The 22,371-nt window shown below is 36.4% G+C and overlaps 1 protein-coding gene across 1 annotated transcript; it reads left to right on the top strand.

Annotated features, from left to right (window-relative positions):
• Positions 1-967: 967 nt before the first annotated feature.
• LOC117534126 (laminin subunit beta-1-like) lies at positions 968-20,656 on the top strand (the record flags this gene model as incomplete). Its single annotated transcript, XM_034198185.1, is given in 9 exon segments — positions 968-1,155; positions 13,035-13,170; positions 13,977-14,050; positions 15,718-15,906; positions 16,220-16,283; positions 16,370-16,572; positions 18,597-18,717; positions 19,816-20,004; positions 20,281-20,656. Coding segments are annotated over 9 exon segments (1,415 nt in total), but the record flags the coding sequence as incomplete, so codon positions are not given.
• Positions 20,657-22,371: the final 1,715 nt, after the last annotated feature.

The following is a 22,371-nucleotide window of genomic DNA, read 5'->3' as shown; positions in this document are numbered from 1 at the left end:
GCTCGGTGAGTTTCAGGGACTGTTTTACACGAGAGGAATTTAGTTAACGAGTTAACGAGAGGAATGTTTGATGGACAGACAGACACACGCACACACACACACGTGCACGCACGCGCACGCACACATCGGACTCAGACAGATATAACTCATCATATATCAGTAACTTCAGAGCAGCAGGACGAGTTAAATAAACCGTTATCACTGATCCAATCAGAGCAGAGTTTGTGTCTGTGTGTGTGTGTGTGTGTGTGTGTGCGTGTGTCTGTTTGTTTGTGTGTGTGTGTGTGTGTGTGTGTGGTGTGTGTGTCTGTGTGTGTCTGTTTGTGTGTGTGTGTGTGTGTGTGTGTGTGTGTGGTCTCTGTGTGTGTGATGAGTTCAAAGACAATGATTTATCAAAGCCCTTCACAATAAGAGCTTCTGATTACCGGTGTGTTATGAAGACTTTCACAATAAGAGCTTCTGATTACCGGTGTGTTATGAAGACTTTCACAATAAGAGCCTCTGATTACCTGTGTGTTATGAAGACTTTCACAATAAGAGCTTCTGGTTACCGGTGTGTTATGAAGACTTTCACAATAAGAGCCTCTGATTACCTGTGTGTTATGAAGACTTTCACAATAAGAGCTTCTGATTACCGGTGTGTTATGAAGACTTTCACAATAAGAGCCTCTGATTACCTGTGTGTTATGAAGACTTTCACAATAAGAGCCTCTGATTACCTGTGTGTTATGAAGACTTTCACAATAAGAGCCTCTGATTACCTGTGTGTTATGAAGACTTTCACAATAAGAGCCTCTGATTACCTGTGTGTTATGAAGACTTTCACAATAAGAGCCTCTGATTACCGGTGTGTTATGAAGACTTTCACAATAAGAGCCTCTGATTACCTGTGTGTTATGAAGACTTTCACAATAAGAGCCTCTGATTACCTGTGTGTTATGAAGACTATAAGAGCATGCTCCCTCAGCTCTGCAGGTGTTCACCTGTGCTCAGGAGGGGCAGGAGGACCTCCCGGAGCTCAGTGACGTGTGCACAGAGGGCAGCTGTTACCCGGCAACAGGAGACCTTCTGATTGGCCGAGCCCACCAACTGTCGTCCACCTCCACCTGTGGACTGACCCGCCCCGAACCGTTCTGCATCGTGAGCCACCTGCAGGTAACAAGACTGCTATATCATATCTAAATACTGCTATATCATATCTAAATACTGCTATATCATATCTAAATACTGCAATATCATATCTAAATACTGCTATATCATATCTAAATACTGCTATATCATATCTAAATACTGCTATATCATATCTAAATACTGCTATATTATCATATCTAAATACTGCTATATCATATCTAAATACTGCTATATCATATCTAAATACTGCTATATTATATCTAAATACTGCTATATCATATCTAAATACTGCTATATCATATCTAAATACTGCAATATCATATCTAAATACTGCTATATCATATCTAAATACTGCTATATCATATCTAAATACTGCTATATCATATCTAAATACTGCTATATCATATCTAAATACTGCTATATCATATCTAAATACTGCTATATCATATCTAAATACTGCTATATCATATCTAAATACTGCTATATCATATCTAAATACTGCTATGTCATATCTAAATACTGCTATATCATATCTAAATACTGATATATCATATCTAAATACTGCTATATCATATCTAAATACTGCTATATCATATCTAAATACTGCTATATTATCATATCTAAATACTGCTATATCATATCTAAATACTGCTATCATATCTAAATACTGCAATATCATATCTAAATACTGCTATATCATATCTAAATACTGCTATATCATATCTAAATACTGCTATATTATATCTAAATACTGCTATATCATATCTAAATACTGCTATGTTATCATATCTAAATACTGCTATATTATCATATCTAAATACTGCTATATCATATCTAAATACTGCTATATTATCATATCTAAATACTGCTATATCATATCTAAATACTGCTATATCATATCTAAATACTGCTATATCATATCTAAATACTGCTATATCATATCTAAATACTGCTATATTATATCTAAATACTGCTATATCATATCTAAATACTGCTATATCATATCTAAATACTGCAATATCATATCTAAATACTGCTTATTCATATCTAAATACTGCTATATCATACTCTAAATACTGCTATATCATATCTAAATACTGCTATATTTATCATATCTAAATACTGCTATATCATATCTAAATACTGCTATTCATATCTAAATACTGCTATATCATATCTAATTTCTGCTATGTTATCATATCTAAATACTGCTATATCATATCTAAATACTGCTATATCATATCTAAATACTGCTATATTATCATATCTAAATACTGCTATATATATATCTAAATACTGCTATATTATCATATCTAAATACTGCTATATCATATCTAAATACTGCTATAATTATATCTAAATACTGCTATATCATATCTAAATACTGCTATATCATATCTAAATACTGCTATATCATATCTAAATACTGCTACTATTCATATCTAAATACTGCTATATATCATATCTAAATACTGCTATATCATATCTAAATACTGCTATATCATATCTAAATACTGCTATATTCATATCTAAATAATGCTATATCATATCTAAATACTGCTATATCATATCTAAATACTGCTATATATCATATCTAAATACTGCTATATCATATCTAAATACTGCTATATCATATCTAAATACTGCTATATTATCATATCTAAATACTGCTATATTATATCTAAATACTGCTATATCATATCTAAATACTGCTATATCATATCTAAATACTGCTATATTATCATATCTAAATACTGCTATATTATCATATCTAAATACTGCTATATTATCATATCTAAATACTGCTATATTATATCTAAATACTGCTATATCATATCTAAATACTGCTATATCATATCTAAATACTGCTATATTATCATATCTAAATACTGCTATATCATATCTAAATACTGCTATATCATATCTAAATACTGCTATATTATCATATCTAAATACTGCTATATCATATCTAAATACTGCTATATCATATCTAAATACTGCTATATCATATCTAAATACTGCTATATCATATCTAAATACTGCTATATCATATCTAAATACTGCTATATCATATCTAAATACTGCTATATTATATCTAAATACTGCTATATTATATCTAAATACTGCTATATTATCATATCTAAATACTGCTATATCATATCTAAATACTGACGTATATCATATCTAAATACTGCTATATCATATCTAAATACTGCTATATCATATCTAAATACTGCTAATATCATATCTAAATACTGCTATATCATATCTAAATTACTGCTGATGTATCCTATCTAAATACTGCTATGTCATATCAAATACTGCTATATCATATCTAAATACTGCTATATCATATCTAAATACTGCTATTCTTATCATATCTAAATACTGCTAATCATATCTAAATACTGCTATATCATATCTAATACTGCTATTATCATATCTAAATACTGCTATATCATATCTAATACTACTGCTATATCATATCTAAATACTGCTATATCATATCTAAATACTGCTATATCATATCTAAATACTGCTATATATCATATCTAATACTGCTATATCATATCTAAATACTGCTATATCATATCTAAATACTGCTATATTATCATATCTAAATACTGCTATATCATATCTAAATACTGCTATATCATATCTAAATACTGCTATATCATATCTAAATACTGCTATATCATATCTAAATACTGCTATATTATCATATCTAAATACTGCTATATTATCATATCTAAATACTGCTATATTATCATATCTAAATACTGCTATATTATCATATCTAAATACTGCTATATCATATCTAAATACTGCTATATCATATCTAAATACTGCTATATCATATCTAAATACTGCTATATCATATCTAAATACTGCTATATTATCATATCTAAATACTGCTATATCATATCTAAATACTGCTATATTATCATATCTAAATACTGCTATTATCATCATATAAATACTGCTATATATCATATCTATACTGCTATATTATATCTAAATACTGCTATATCATATCTAAATACTGCTATATCATATCTAAATACTGCTATATTATCATATCTAAATACTGCTATATCATAATCTAAATACTGCTATATCATATCTAAATACTGCTATATTATCATATCTAAATACTGCTATATCATATCTAAATACTGCTATACTCAATACTAAATACTGCTATATCATATCTAAATACTGCTATATCATATCTAAATAACTGCTATTATCATATCTAAATACCTGATATCATATCTAAATACTGCTATATCGATATCTAAATACTGCTATATTCATATCTAAATACTGCTATTTATCATATCTAAATACTGCTATGTCATATCTAAATACTGCTATATCATATCTAAATACTGCTATATCATATCTAAACTACTGCTATAATCATATCTAAATACTGCTATATCATATCTAAATACTGCTATAATCATATCTAAAATACTGCTATATCATATCTAAATACTGCTATATTATCATATCTAAATACTGCTATATCATATCTAAATACTGCTATATCATATCTAATACTGCTATATCATATCTAAATACTGCTATATTATCATATCTAAATTACTGCTATATCATATCTAAATACTGCTATATCATATCTCAAATACTGCTATATCATATCTAATACTGCTATATCATATCTAAATACTGCCTATATTATCATATCTAAATACTGCTATATCATATCTAAATACTGCTATATTATATCTAAATACTGCTATATCATATCTAAATACTGCTATATTATCATATCTAAATACTGCTATATCATATCTAAATACTGCTATATCATATCTAAATACTGCTATATCATATCTAAATACTGCTATATCATATCTAAATACTATATCATATCTAAATACTGCTATATCATATCTAAATACTGCTATATCATCTAAATACTGCTATATCATATCTAAATACTGCTATGTTATCATATCTAAATACTGCTATATCATATCTAAATACTGCTATATCATATCTAAATACTGCTATATCATATCTAAATACTGCTATATTATCATATCTAAATACTGCTATATCATATCTAAATACTGCTATATCATATCTAAATACTGCTATATTATCATATCTAAATACTGCTATATTATCATATCTAAATACTGCTATATCATATCTAAATACTGCTATATCATATCTAAATACTGCTATATATCATATCTAAATACTGCTATATCATATCTAAATACTGCTATATCATATCTAAATACTGCTATATCATATCTAAATACTGCTATATCATATCTAAATACTGCTATATCATATCTAAATACTGCTATGTTATCATATCTAAATACTGCTATATCATATCTAAATACTGCTATATCATATCTAAATACTGCTATATTATATCTAAATACTGCTATATCATATCTAAATACTGCTATATATCATATCTAAATACTGCTATATCATATCTAAATACTGCTATATCATATCTAAATACTGCTATATCATATCTAAATACTGCTATATCATATCTAAATACTGCTATGTTATCATATCTAAATACTGCTATATCATATCTAAATACTGCTATATCATATCTAAATACTGCTATATCATATCTAAATACTGCTATATCATATCTAAATACTGCTATATCATATCTAAATACTGCTATGTTATCATATCTAAATACTGCTATGTTATCATATCTAAATACTGCTATATCATATCTAAATACTGCTATATCATATCTAAATACTGCTATATCATATCTAAATACTGCTATATCATATCTAAATACTGCTATGTTATCATATCTAAATACTGCTATATCATATCTAAATACTGCTATATCATATCTAAATACTGCTATATCATATCTAAATACTGCTATATTATCATATCTAAATACTGCTATGTTATCATATCTAAATACTGCTATATCATATCTAAATACTGCTATATCATATCTAAATACTGCTATATCATATCTAAATACTGCTATATCATATCTAAATACTGCTATATCATATCTAAATACTGCTATATCATATCTAAATACTGCTATATTATATCTAAATACTGCTATATCATATCTAAATACTGCTATGTCATATCTAAATACTGCTATATCATATCTAAATACTGCTATATTATCATATCTAAATACTGCTATATCATATCTAAATACTGCTATATCATATCTAAATACTGCTATATTATCATATCTAAATACTGCTAATCATATCTAAATACTGCTATTATCATATCTAAATACTGCTATATTATCATATCTAAATACTGCTATATTATATCTAAATACTGCTATGTTATCATATCTAAATACTGCTATATCATATCTAAATACTGCTATATTATCATATCTAAATACTGCTATATTATATCTAAATACTGCTATGTTATCATATCTAAATACTGCTATATCATATCTAAATACTGCTATATCATATCTAAATACTGCTATATTATCATATCTAAATACTGCTATATCATATCTAAATACTGCTATATTATATCTAAATACTGCTATATCATATCTAAATACTGCTATATTATCATATCTAAATACTGCTATATCATATCTAAATACTGCTATATCATATCTAAATACTGCTATGTTATCATATCTAAATACTGCTATATTATCATATCTAAATACTGCTATATCATATCTAAATACTGCTATATCATATCTAAATACTGCTATATTATCATATCTAAATACTGCTATATCATATCTAAATACTGCTATATCATATCTAAATACTGCTATATTATCATATCTAAATACTGCTATATCATATCTAAATACTGCTATATTATCATATCTAAATACTGCTATATCATATCTAAATACTGCTATATCATATCTAAATACTGCTATATCATATCTAAATACTGCTATATCATATCTAAATACTGCTATATCATATCTAAATACTGCTATATCATTTCTAAATACTGCTATATTATCATATCTAAATACTGCTATATCATATCTAAATACTGCTATATCATATCTAAATACTGATATATTATATCTAAATACTGCTATATTATATCTAAATACTGCTATATCATATCTAAATACTGCTATATGATATCTAAATACTGCTATATTATATCTAAATACTGCTATATCATATCTAAATACTGCTATGTTATCATATCTAAATACTGCTATATTATCATATCTAAATACTGCTATATTATCATATCTAAATACTGCTATATTATATCTAAATACTGCTATATCATATCTAAATACTGCTATATTATATCTAAATACTGCTATATCATATCTAAATACTGCTATGTTATCATATCTAAATACTGCTATATCATATCTAAATACTGCTATATTATCATATCTAAATACTGCTATATCATATCTAAATACTGCTATATTATATCTAAATACTGCTATATCATATCTAAATAGTGCTATATCATATCTAAATACTGCTATATCATATCTAAATACTGCTATGTTATCATATCTAAATACTGCTATATTATCATATCTAAATACTGCTATGTCATATCTAAATACTGCTATATTATATCTAAATACTGCTATATCATATCTAAATACTGCTATATTATCATATCTAAATACTGCTATGTTATCATATCTAAATACTGCTATATTATATCTAAATACTGCTATATCATATCTAAATACTGCTATATTATCATATCTAAATACTGCTATGTTATCATATCTAAATACTGCTATATCATATCTAAATACTGCTATATTATCATATCTAAATACTGCTATGTTATCATATCTAAATACTGCTATATTATATCTAAATACTGCTATATTATATCTAAATACTGCTATATCATATCTAAATACTGCTATATCATATCTAAATACTGCTATATTATATCTAAATACTGCTATGTTATCATATCTAAATACTGCTATATTATATCTAAATACTGCTATATTATCATATCTAAATACTGCTATATTATCATATCTAAATACTGCTATGTTATCATATCTAAATACTGCTATATTATATCTAAATACTGCTATATTATCATATCTAAATACTGCTATATTATATCTAAATACTGCTATATCATATCTAAATACTGCTATATTATATCTAAATACTGCTATATTATATCTAAATACTGCTATATCATATCTAAATACTGCTATATCATATCTAAATACTGCTATGTTATTATATCTAAATACTGCTATATTATATCTAAATACTGCTATATTATATCTAAATACTGCTATATTATATCTAAATACTGCTATGTTATCATATCTAAATACTGCTATGTTATCATATCTAAATACTGCTATATTATATCTAAATACTGCTATGTTATCATATCTAAATACTGCTATATCATATCTAAATACTGCTATATTATATCTAAATACTGCTATATTATATCTAAATACTGCTATATCATATCTAAATACTGCTATATCATATCTAAATACTGCTATGTTATATCTAAATACTGCTATATCATATCTAAATACTGCTATATCATATCTAAATACTGCTATATTATATCTAAATACTGCTATATCATATCTAAATACTGCTATATCATATCTAAATACTGCTATATCATATCTAAATACTGCTATATCATATCTAAATACTGCTATATCATATCTAAATACTGCTATATCATATCTAAATACTGCTATGTTATCATATCTAAATACTGCTATGTTATTATATCTAAATACTGCTATATTATATCTAAATACTGCTATATTATATCTAAATACTGCTATATCATATCTAAATACTGCTATATCATATCTAAATACTGCTATGTTATCATATCTAAATACTGCTATGTTATTATATCTAAATACTGCTATATTATATCTAAATACTGCTATATTATATCTAAATACTGCTATATTATATCTAAATACTGCTATGTTATCATATCTAAATACTGCTATGTTATTATATCTAAATACTGCTATGTTATATCTAAATACTGCTATATCATATCTAAATACTGCTATATTATATCTAAATACTGCTATATTATATCTAAATACTGCTATATTATATCTAAATACTGCTATATTATATCTAAATACTGCTATATCATATCTAAATACTGCTATATTATATCTAAATACTGCTATATTATATCTAAATACTGCTATATCATATCTAAATACTGCTATATTATATCTAAATACTGCTATATTATATCTAAATACTGCTATGTTATCATATCTAAATACTGCTATGTTATCATATCTAAATACTGCTATGTTATCATATCTAAATACTGCTATATCATATCTAAATACTGCTATATTATATCTAAATACTGCTATATCATATCTAAATACTGCTATATTATCATATCTAAATACTGCTATGTTATCATATCTAAATACTGCTATATTATATCTAAATACTGCTATATTATCATATCTAAATACTGCTATATTATCATATCTAAATACTGCTATATTATCATATCTAAATACTGCTATATTATATCTAAATACTGCTATATTATCATATCTAAATACTGCTATATTATATCTAAATACTGCTATATTATCATATCTAAATACTGCTATATCATATCTAAATACTGCTATATTATATCTAAATACTGATATATCATATCTAAATACTGCTATATCATATCTAAATACTGCTATATTATCATATCTAAATACTGCTATATTATATCTAAATACTGCTATATTATCATATCTAAATACTGATATATCATATCTAAATACTGCTATATTATATCTAAATACTGATATATCATATCTAAATACTGCTATATCATATCTAAATACTGCTATATCATATCTAAATACTGTTATATCATATCTAAATACTGCTATATTATATCTAAATACTGCTATATCATATCTAAATACTGCTATATTATCATATCTAAATACTGCTATATTATGTCTAAATACTGCTATATTATCATATCTAAATACTGCTATATCATATCTAAATACTGCTATATTATATCTAAATACTGCTATATCATATCTAAATACTGCTATATTATCATATCTAAATACTGCTATATTATATCTAAATACTGCTATGTTATCATATCTAAATACTGCTATGTTATTATATCACATCACCTTTGTATCAAATAAAATCAAAGTTTATTTATAAAGCACATTTAAAAGCAATTGTTGGTCGGGCCAAAGTGCTGTACGTGTAATAAATACTACAATCACAATAAAAGACAATAAATTACAACAGAAATATAAAAAACACAGGGAAAAGTCAGGAGTCGTGCTCCGCTCTGACTAGAAGGCCAGGGAGAAGAAGTGAGTCTTTAAGTGTTGATTTAAAAACCCCAGGGTCTGGGCCCACCTCACATGGAGGGGCAGAGTGTTCCAGAGCCTGGGGCCAGCCGCTGCGAAGGCTCGGTGCCCTCTGGTTTTGAGCCTGGTCTTAGGCACTATCAGCAGCAGCTGATCAGCCGGCCTTAAGGCTCTGGGGTGTAGCGATGGAGGAGTTCAGCTACATAGGAGGAGCCCATTTAGGGCTTTGAAAACAAATACAAGGAGTTTAAAATCTATTCTGAACCGAACTGGAAGCCGGTGCAGTGAGGCCAGAATTGGGGTGATATGGTCACGCTTGTTATGGCCAGTGAGAAGACGTGCAGCTGCGTTCTGAACTAGCTGCAGGCGTCTAATTGAGGCCTGGTCCATACCCACATACAGAGCGTTGCAGTAATCCAGTCTCGAGGTAACAAAGGCGTTAATAACCCTTTCTAGGTCTTTAAAAGATAAAAACGACTTGGTCTTAGCCAATAGTGGTATTTTGAAAAAGCAGGTCTTGACTACAGTGCTAACCTGCTTATCAAATTTAAAGGCGCTGTTGAAGGTCACTCCAAGTTTCATGACAGAGGGGAGGATGTTTTTACTGAGGGAGCCCAGAATATCAACCAGAGAGGCTGGAGGTCGGGGTCCAAAAAAGATGACCTCAGTCTTGCTCTCATTGAGGTTGAGTAAGTTTTGGCTCAGCCAGGATTTAATCTCTATTAAGCAGTCCTTCAACTGCTGTAGTCAGTTGGCATTTTGATTGAGAGGCAGATAGATCTGTACATCATCAGCGTAACAATGGAAGGGGATATTATATTTTGTGAGAATTGAGCCTAGGGGCAGTATGTACAATAGAAAAAGGATGGGGCCCAGGATCGAGCCTTGGGGAACCCCACAGGTAAGAGGGGCTTTGGCAGAGGAGAAGGCACCTAGCTGCACTGAGAAGCTACGGTCTGTCAGGTAAGACCTGAACCATGCAAGAGTAGAGTCTGTGATGCCTGCGGACTGTTCAAGCCGTGACAACAGGATGCTATGGTCCACAGAGTCAAAGGTAGCTGTCTAAAAACTCTTCAAAGGGCTGTTTCATTGCTGTGCATAGGTTTAAAGCCAGACTGAAACTTTTCATGGACACCATGCGTGGTTAAGAACGACTGCAGCTGGGCATAGACTACTCGCTCCAGGGCTTTAGATAAAAAGGGTAGCTGGGAGATGGGCCTGAAATTTGCGAGAATGGAGGGATCGAGATTTGTCTTTTTAGTGGCTGGACCATGGCATGTTTGAAGGCAGCTGGGACACATCCTGAGCTAAGAGAGGTGTTTACAAGCAATAAAACACTTGCTCCAACTGATTCAAAAACATCTCTAAGGAAGCGAGAGGGAATGCTGTCTGAAGTGCAGTTTGTCGGCCGCAGGTGCTTGACTACATCCGAGAGAGAAGAGAGGGATACAGGCTCAAAGTGGTCGAGGACAGCAGGGCACAGAAAGGGAGCAGGATCTGGGGTAGCACTAGTATAGGCTAGCCTAAGAGCAGATACTTTTTCAATAAAAAATGTAAGAAATGTATCGCAGAGAGTAGTCGATGGCACAATTGGAGAAACATCACAAAGATTAATGATCAAGTCGAGGACATTAAAAAGAACCTGAGGTTTATGGCTGTTTTTGGAGATGAACAGAGAAATGTACTCTGCTTTGGCTTTGACTGCCGTCTGGTAGTCAGAGAGGCAAGCACGAATATATGTATGTTAATAAAGTGTCCCTGGTGCTGTCGGAGGAGTAACAGAGCTCTATATAACACACACACACACACACACACACACACACACACACACACACACACACACACACACACACACACACACACACACACAACACACACACACACACACACACACACACACACACACACACACACACACTGTGTTTAGAGTGTCTGGGGTACTTCCTGTGTGAGGATCTCCTTATAAGGATGTTGGTCCAGATGTTTCTTCAAAGGACAGAGTGAGCGTCCAATCAGAGAGGAGACCTACTGAGTGCGCTCAGTGCGTCGCTGAGGGCAGAAAGAGCAAGGCTGTAATACAAATAAAATAGAAATAGTGCCAGAAGAGTCTGTATACAAGTACATGGAATATGAGATATAGATAAGTAATTAGCAAGATGCAAACAGATGAATGTTTATGGATGTTCTTCACAGAGTTCAGGTGTTTAAATAAAGTGTTGACTTCATCAGCGTCACTGCAGTGTTTAAATAAAGTGTTGACTTCATCAGCGTCACTGCAGTGTTTAAATAAAGTGTTGACTTCATCAGCGTCACTGCAGTGTTTAAATAACGTTTTCTTGAGGTCTGCCGCCGGTTGTTTTTCAGTTTTCTGTTAGATGTGTTTCTGACTGAGACCAGAAAGGAATCTGAGGAATTCCTTCATTAACCCTTTATCTCCCCCTTTTATCTTCCCCTCCCCCTCTCTCTCTCCCTCTCCCTCCCTCCCCTCTCCCCCTCCCTCTCGCCCCCCCTCCCTCTCGCCCCCCCCCAGGAGGAGAAGAAGTGCTTCCTGTGTGACTCTCAGTCTCTCTACGACCAGCTGACAGGACAGAGCAGCGGCCATCGAGTGGAGAACCTGGTGACGACCTTTAATAACAGACTGAAGACCTGGTGGCAGTCTGAGAACGGTGAGGGGGGGTACCTGAGGGGGGGGGCAATAACACACCTGGGGGGGGAGTGTCAAAGGTCTTTACATACTACGAGTCATTCACCCATTCACACCTCATTCACACATTCACTCAAATCAAGTTTTATTTATATAGCACATTTATAAACGATGTTTGGTGGAGCCAAAGTGCTGAACATATAATAAAAATAGCCTACAGTAGAGACTCTTTACAGAAAATACAACAACACAGATTGTTCAGAGTATCAGTATGAGAAAAACGACACCCTCTGTCCTTAGACCCTCTATCCTTAGACCCTCTGTCCTTAGACCCTCTGTCCTCAGACCCTCTGTCCATTCACACATTCATTCATTCACACATTCATTCATTCACACATTCACACAGACCCGGCTGCCATCCCCAATAAACACGTTTTATTTTCTTTATAAAAGAAATACAATTTATTTGTATTTTATTTTTGTAATTATAAATAAACTGTGAACTTTAAGGCTGCGAGCTGCGGGTGTACTGTGTACGTGCTTTGGGGAGTGTTGCAGTAGAACATTCCACTGTAGCGCCGGTACCTTAATGGGAAACCCTACATGTTGAAACGTCAAACTACCCCACAGCACCCAAAAGAACATCTCTGGCGCCGATACTGGCCGCGGCACATGGCGGTTTTGTTCATGGTTCTCCCATGAAAATCATATGCCCTCTCTGTAGATTTGTTCTGGCGCCGGGTCTGCATTCAGACATTCACACACAGTCGGGGGGTTTGTTGTCACAGTTTGTCTGTAGTTTGTTGGTGACCGTGATGATATCTGCAGGTCTGGAGAACGTCACCATCCAGCTGAACCTGGAGGCAGAGTTTCACTTCACACACCTCATCATGACCTTCAAGGTGAGTCTACACACACACTACACACACCTCATCATGACCTTCAAGGTGGGTCTACACACACACTACACACACCTCATCATGACCTTCAAGGTGGGTCTACACACACACTACACACACCTCATCATGACCTTCAAGGTGGGTCTACACACACACTACACACACCTCATCATGACCTTCAAGGTGGGTCTACACACACACTACACACACCTCATCATGACCTTCAAGGTGAGTCTACACACACACCTCATCATGACCTTCAAGGTGAGTCTACACACACACTACACACACCTCATCATGACCTTCAAGGTGGGTCTACACACACCTCATCATGACCTTCAAGGTGAGTCTACACACACACTACACACTCCTCATCATGACCTTCAAGGTGGGTCTACACACACACCTCATCATGACCTTCAAGGTGAGTCTACACACACACTACACACACCTCATCATGACCTTCAAGGTGGGTCTACACACACACCTCATCATGACCTTCAAGGTGGGTCTACACACACACCTCATCATGACCTTCAAGGTGGGTCTACACACACACTACACACACCTCATCATGACCTTCAAGGTGGGTCTACACACACACCTCATCATGACCTTCAAGGTGGGTCTACACACACACCTCATCATGACCTTCAAGGTGGGTCTACACACACACCTCATCATGACCTTCAAGGTGAGTCTACACACACACACACACACACACACACTACACACACCTCATCATGACCTTCAAGCCAAACCCCACATGGACCGTCAGTTCTCTGGTTACTGGCATCAACACCTGACATGAACACACATATAATAATAACTTAAGTGTTTCTCATGATATTAGCTTAAGAATTTCTCATTATATTAGGTTAAGGGTTAAAGTGTTTCTCATGATATTAGGTTAAGTGTTTCTCATGATATCAGGTTAAGTGTTTCTCGTGATATCAGGTTAAGTGTTTCTCGTGATATCAGGTTAAGTGTTTCTCGTGATATCAGGTTAAGTGTTTCTCGTGATATCAGGTTAAGTGCTTCTCATGATATCAGGTTAAGTGTTTCTCGTGATATCAGGTTAAGTGTTTCTCGTGATATCAGGTTAAGTGTTTCGCGTGATATCAGGTTAAGTGTTTCTCGTGATATCAGGTTAAGTGCTTCTCGTGATATCAGGTTAAGTGTTTCTCATGATATCAGGTTAAGTGTTTCTCGTGATATTAGGTTAAGTGTTTCTCGTGATATCAGGTTAAGTGTTTCTCGTGATATCAGGTTAAGTGTTTCTCATGATATCAGGTTAAGTGTTTCTCATGATATTAGGTTAAGTGTTTCTCGTGATATCAGGTTAAGTGTTTCTCGTGATATCAGGTTAAGTGTTTCTCGTGATATTAGGTTAAGTGTTTCTCGTGATATCAGGTTAAGTGTTTATCGTGATATCAGGTTAAGTGTTTCTCGTGATATCAGGTTAAGTGTTTCTCGTGATATCAGGTTAAGTGTTTCTCGTGATATCAGGTTAAGTGTTTCTCGTGATATCAGGTTAAGTGTTTCTCGTGATATTAGGTTAAGTTTTTCTCGTGATATCAGGTTAAGTGTTTCTCGTGATATCAGGTTAAGTGTTTCTCATGATATCAGGTTAAGTGTTTGCATGATATTTAAGTGTATTTTCCCTTCAGACGTTCCGACCCGCTGCCATGTTGATCGAGCGCTCGTCGGACTTCGGGAAGACGTGGCAGGTTTATCGATACTTCGCCTACGACTGTGAGAGTGCGTTCCCGTCCGTCTCCCAGGGGCCCATGCAGAAGGTCGATGACATCATCTGTGACTCGCGTTACTCCGACATCGAGCCGTCCACCGAGGGAGAGGTACTGTCTTCATGTCCCCATAGTAATCTAATCTAATGGGAGATTCAGGGTCCCGAGATTCAATAAAGTCCGCCTGAAGCATCCTTTGTGCTCCAGTCCTCTCAGTAAACACAGAGCTGAATCCAGATCAGATGCACACTGAAGGCTCTTTGAGCAGCTCTCAGGGTTAGGGTTACACATGGAGCTGCTGGGATGCAAGGAGCATTTCAGACTTGATCCGACCAATAAAGTATTATCCTATCATATCGTACTAAAGAGGAGAGCAAGGTCAAAGGCCATTTCTTCCATTGATGAAATGTCCCTTTTAATGCAGGTGATCTTCAGAGTCCTGGACCCGGTGTTCAGGATCGAAGACCCCTACAGCCCCAGAATCCAGAGTAGGTCTCTTCACTGTTCACATTATTTTTAACTACTGTTTATTGTTGATCAGTTGTCCGTCAGTGACCTGTTGTCTTGTGCTCAGACATGTTGAAGATCACCAACCTGCGGGTGAAGTTCACCAGACTGCACACGCTGGGGGACAATCTGCTGGACTCCCGGGTCGAGATCAAGGAGAAGTACTACTACGCCATCTTCGACATGGTGGTGCGAGGAAACTGCTTCTGCTACGGACATGCATCTGAGTGCGCCCCCGTGGAGAGAGACCGCCAGACCAGCGAAGGCATGGTGAGTTAAACCACGTCCACATCCTGACCCTCAAAGGAAGTCCAACTGTACCCTCAAAGGGAGTCCAACAGTCCCCTGACTCTCAGAGAAAGTCCAACAGTACCCTGACCCTCAAAGAAAGTCCAACAGTACCCTGACCCTCAAAGAAAGTCCAACAGTACCCCTGACCCTCAGAGAAAGTCCAACAGTACCCTGACCCTCAAAGAAAGTCCAACAGTACCCTGACCCTCAAAGAAAGTCCAACAGTACGCTGACCCTCAAAGAAAGTCCAACAGTACCCTGACTCTCAGAGAAAGTCCAACAGTACCCTGACCCTCAAAGAAAGTCCAACAGTACCCTGACCCTCAAAGAAAGTCCAACTGTACACTGACCCTCAAAGAAAGTCCAACAGTACCCTGACCCTCAAAGAAAGTCCAACAGTACCCTGACCCTCAAAGAAAGTCCAACAGTACCCTGACCCTCAGAGAAAGTCCAACAGTACCCTGACCCTCAAAGAAAGTCCAACAGTACCTTGACCCTCAAAGAAAGTCCAACAGTACGCTGACCCTCAAAGAAAGTCCAACAGTACCCTGACTCTCAGAGAAAGTCCAACAGTACCCTGACCCTCAAATAAAGTCCAACAGTCCTTTCAAAGGGAGTCTAACAGTCCCCTGACTCTCAGAGAAAGTCCAACAGTACCCTGACCCTCAAAGAAAGTCCAACAGTACCCTGACCCTCAAAGAAAGTCCAACAGTACCCTGACCCTCAGAGAAAGTCCAACAGTACCCTGACCCTCAGAGAAAGTCCAACAGTACCCTGACCCTCAAAGAAAGTCCAACAGTCCCTTCAAAGGGAGTCCAACAGTCCCCTGACTCTCAGAGAAAGTCCAACAGTACCCTGACCCTCAGAGAAAGTCCAACAGTACCCTGACCCTCAGAGAAAGTCCAACAGTACCCTGACCCTCAAAGAAAGTCCAACAGTACCCTGACCCTCAAAGAAAGTCCAACAGTACCCTGACCCTCAAAGAAAGTCCAACAGTACCCTGACTCTCAGAGAAAGTCCAACAGTACCCTGACCCTCAAAGAAAGTCCAACAGTACCCTGACCCTCAAAGAAAGTCCAACAGTACCCTGACCCTCAAAGAAAGTCCAACTGTACACTGACCCTCAAAGAAAGTCCAACAGTACCCTGACCCTCAAAGAAAGTCCAACAGTACCCTGACCCTCAGAGAAAGTCCAACAGTACCCTGACCCTCAAAGAAAGTCCAACAGTACCTTGACCCTCAAAGAAAGTCCAACAGTACGCTGACCCTCAAAGAAAGTCCAACAGTACCCTGACTCTCAGAGAAAGTCCAACAGTACCCTGACCCTCAAATAAAGTCCAACAGTCCTTTCAAAGGGAGTCTAACAGTCCCCTGACTCTCAGAGAAAGTCCAACAGTACCCTGACCCTCAAAGAAAGTCCAACAGTACCCTGACCCTCAAAGAAAGTCCAACAGTACCCTGACCCTCAGAGAAAGTCCAACAGTACCCTGACCCTCAAAGAAAGTCCAACAGTACCCTGACCCTCAAAGAAAGTCCAACAGTACGCTGACCCTCAAAGAAAGTCCAACAGTACCCTGACTCTCAGAGAAAGTCCAACAGTACCCTGACGCTCAAAGAAAGTCCAACAGTACGCTGACCCTCAAAGAAAGTCCAACAGTACCCTGACTCTCAGAGAAAGTCCAACAGTACCCTGACCCTCAAAGAAAGTCCAACAGTCCCCTTACCCTAACCAGAAAGCTGAGTTGGGCTTTGGATGGATCAAAGGTTTCTGCAGTGAACCAACAGTTAGAACTGATGGAGATCAGAAAATATCACCCACTGTTAAACTTTCAATAAACAACGAGCTCAGAAATACATCAAACAAACTCAAACTCTACGCAGATGAGATGGTACTCTTTCTTCAAGTCTGATCGGGGCAAGCATCAAAGGAAACAAAAAATCAAACAAACTCAATCTGATTTATGAATAGTTTGTTGTGAGACTTGACGGTACTTTGTGTTCAGGTTCATGGACATTGCATGTGCAACCACAACACCAAAGGTCTGAACTGTGAGCGGTGTCATGACTTCTACCACGACCTTCCCTGGAGACCTGCTGAGGGCCGAAACACCAACGCCTGCAAGAGTGAGTCCATCAGATCCTCTTCATTCTCTACTGGTCTCTACTGATCACTACTGGTCTCTACTGATCTATACTGATCTCTACTGGTCTCTACTGCTCTCTACTGCTCTCCACTGCTCTCTACTGATCTCTACTGCTCTCTACTGCTCTCTACTGCTCTCTAGTCTCTACTGCTCTCTACTGATCTCTACTGGTTTCTACTGGTCTCTACTGGTCTCTACTGCTCTCTACTGGTCTCTACTGATCTCTACTGCTCTCTGGTCTCTACTGCTCTCTACTGATCTCTACTGATCTCTACTGGTCTCTACGGCTCTCTACTGCTCTCTACTGCTCTCTGGTCTCTACTGCTCTCTACTGATCTCTACTGATCTCTACTGGTCTCTACTGATCTCTACTGGTCTTTACTGGTCTCTACTGCTCTCTACTGATCTCTACTGATCTCTACTGATCTCTACTGGTCTCTACTGCTCTCTACTGCTCTCTACTGCTCTCTACTGGTCTCTATTGCTCTCTACTGCTCTCTACTGCTCTCTACTGATCTCTACTGGTCTCTACTGATCTCTACTGGTCTTTACTGGTCTCTACTGCTCTCTACTGCTCTCTACTGGTCTCTACTGCTCTCTACTGCTCTCTACTGCTCTCTACTGATCTCTACTGGTCTCTACGGCTCTCTACTGCTCTCTACTGCTCTCTGGTCTCTACTGCTCTCTACTGCTCTCTACTGCTCTCTACTGGTCTCTACTGATCTCTACTGGTCTCTACTGGTCTCTATTGCTCTCTACTGTTCTCTACTGGTCTCTACTGATCTCTACTGGTCTCTACTGCTCTCTACTGCTCTCTACTGATCTCTACTGGTCTCTACTGCTCTCTACTGGTCTCTACTGATCTCTACTGCTCTCTACTGATCTCTACTGGTCTCTACTGATCTCTACTGGTCTCTACTGCTCTCTACTGGTCTCTACTGGTCTCTACTGGTCTCTACTGGTCTCTACTGATCTCTACTGGTCTCTACTGCTCTCTACTGATCTATACTGCTTACTACTGGTCTCTACCACCCTCTACTGGTCTCTGAGTGTCCTCTCTTCTTCGGTGGTGTTGCAGAGTGTAACTGTAACCAGCACTCGGACTCCTGTCACTTCGACGAGGCGGTGTTCGTGGCGTCGGGAAACGTGAGCGGGGGGGTTTGTGACGAGTGTCAACACAACACGGCAGGAAACAGCTGTGAGCGATGCAGACCGTTCTACTACCAACATCTGGAGAAGGATGTCCGGGACCCCAACATCTGCCAGCGTGAGTACACAGAGTACACACATAGTACACAGAGGACAGACAGAGTACACACTTCCTCTTGCACAGTTGTACTGACAGTATGACCCTATTAACCCTCTGTGTGTGTGTGTGTGTGTGTGTGTGTGTGTGTGTGTGTGTGTGTGTGTGTGTGTGTGTGTGTGTGTGTGTGTGTGTGTGTGTGTGTGTGTGTGTGTGTGTGTGTGTGTGTGTGTGTGTGTGTGTGTGTGTGTGTGTGTGTGTGTGTGTGTGTGTGTGTGTGTGTGTGTGTGTGTGTAGCCTGCAGCTGTGATCCTATTGGTTCTCTGAATGACGGCCTCTGTGATTCGCTGACGGACGTTGGTCTGGGGCTGATCTCTGGTCAGTGTCGCTGTCGAGTGAACGTGGAGGGAGAGCGCTGCGACCGCTGCCGAGACAACACGCACGGGCTGAGCAGGGAGGGGTGCACAGGTAGACGTCTCAGGACTATTATTGTGTATATTGTGTATTATTACTGTAGTATTACTGTGTTTCAGTGTGTATCATCATAGATAGAATTGATATAATTGGAGGGATGAAACCCTCTTTAATGGTCACACATGCAGAGCACACAGCACACACAGTGACATGTGTTCTCTGCTTTAACCCATCCTAGCACCAGGAGTCTAGTAGTAGGAGCAGTGGGCAGCTATTGTACAGCGCCTGGGAGCAATGGGAGTGAGGGGGGAAGGGGGGTGTCCGGTACCTTGCTCAAGGGCACCACAGCGGGGTAGGAGGTGAACTGGGACCTCTCCATATTTATCAAATCAAATCAAATCAAGTTTTATTTATATAGCACATTTATAAACGATGTTTGGTGGAGCCAAAGTGCTGTACATATAATAAAATTAGCCTACAGTAGAGACACTTTACAGCAAATACAACAGCACAGTTTGTTCAGAATATCAGCATGAGAAAAACGACACCCTCTGTCCTCAGACCCTCTATCCTTAGACCCTCTGTCCTTAGACCCCCTGTCCTCAGACCCTCTGTCCTTAGACCCTCTATCCTTAGACCCTCTGTCCTTAGACCCTCTGTCCTTAGACCCTCTATCCTTAGACCCTCTGTCCTTAGACCCCCTGTCCTCAGACCCTCTGTCCTTAGACCCTCTATCCTTAGACCCTCTGTCCTTAGACCCCCTGTCCTTAGACCCTCACATAGTACAAGGAAAACTTCCAGAGAAAACCCACAGTTTAAGGGGAAAACATATTTAGGTCTGGTCGGTGACTTGAACCGGCGACCCTACGGCTCCCAGTCCAAGCCCCTACTTTTTTTTCTTTTTTCTTTTTTTTTCTTTTTTTTTTCTCTTTTATTATCAAAAATAGACATTTAACATCTCATCATATACATACAGCATTGCTCATAATACACACATTCAATATTTCATACCACTAGCTTAAAGGTAGTGTGCCTTAAGTTTTCCGTTCAAAGTTGAAGCACAATGCACCCTCCTCATCCAGCTCAACTAGCCTGCTGCCATCCACAAAATCCTCGCAAAATGTGTCCTTTTCCACATGTATTAGCACAAGGTTAATGTCCCTTTTTACTGTCCTCTTCATTATATGCCACACCTCTGACATTTTACCCTCGAAATGGGCAATGTTCCTCCTTATTTGGACCGCACGCCTTGCATGGCTCAGAACATAATTTAAAAGATTCACATTGCATTCATCCTTCTTCTCAATCACACCAAACAGCCACAGCTCCTTCCATTCCATTTCTCTCACATACCATTCATTCCAACATCTTCCAATTAACTCTTTCATCCTTCCAAAAAAAACAACAAGCTCTTTACATTCAACAAACTCATGCAAACACGTTTCAACCTGATCCTTACACACATCACACTCTCTCTCAACAGTTGCATCAAAATGGCTAATGATCAGGTTGTTAAACACCCTATTATGCCTCAACACAAAATCAAAGTTATCACATTCAATACTGTTCCACTTCATTTTCACATTCTCCCACATTCTCCTGCCAGTCATACTGTTCACAACACTCATCCACACTTTCTGATGCAGGTCTTCTAATCACATCCCCTTTTAACCTTTTATATATTTTTTTTGTTTTCACATTTTCTATTTTTACATTGACATCCTCTTTCCCCACATATAAATCAACCACACTCTCCTTTCCTTTAACACTCTCATTCTCAATCATTGTTAACCATTCACTCGGCATTCCTTCTTTGATTTCTTCCATCATTCGTTCAGCTGTCCCTAAATACATTACTCAATCTATTTCCCTAACCTCATCCACTATCACCTGTGCCCTCATAAATCCTGGTACATACTCTAAAACTACATCCTTAACCCTCCTAATCCCCGCTCTCCTCCACATTGGCAATTG

Source organism: Gymnodraco acuticeps, unplaced genomic scaffold (assembly GCF_902827175.1).
Source record: "Gymnodraco acuticeps unplaced genomic scaffold, fGymAcu1.1, whole genome shotgun sequence".
In the NCBI taxonomy this organism is placed as follows: domain Eukaryota; kingdom Metazoa; phylum Chordata; class Actinopteri; order Perciformes; family Bathydraconidae; genus Gymnodraco; species Gymnodraco acuticeps.
The sequence above is the reverse complement of the archived record's forward strand: the minus strand, read 5'-3'. Positions and strand labels throughout refer to the sequence as shown.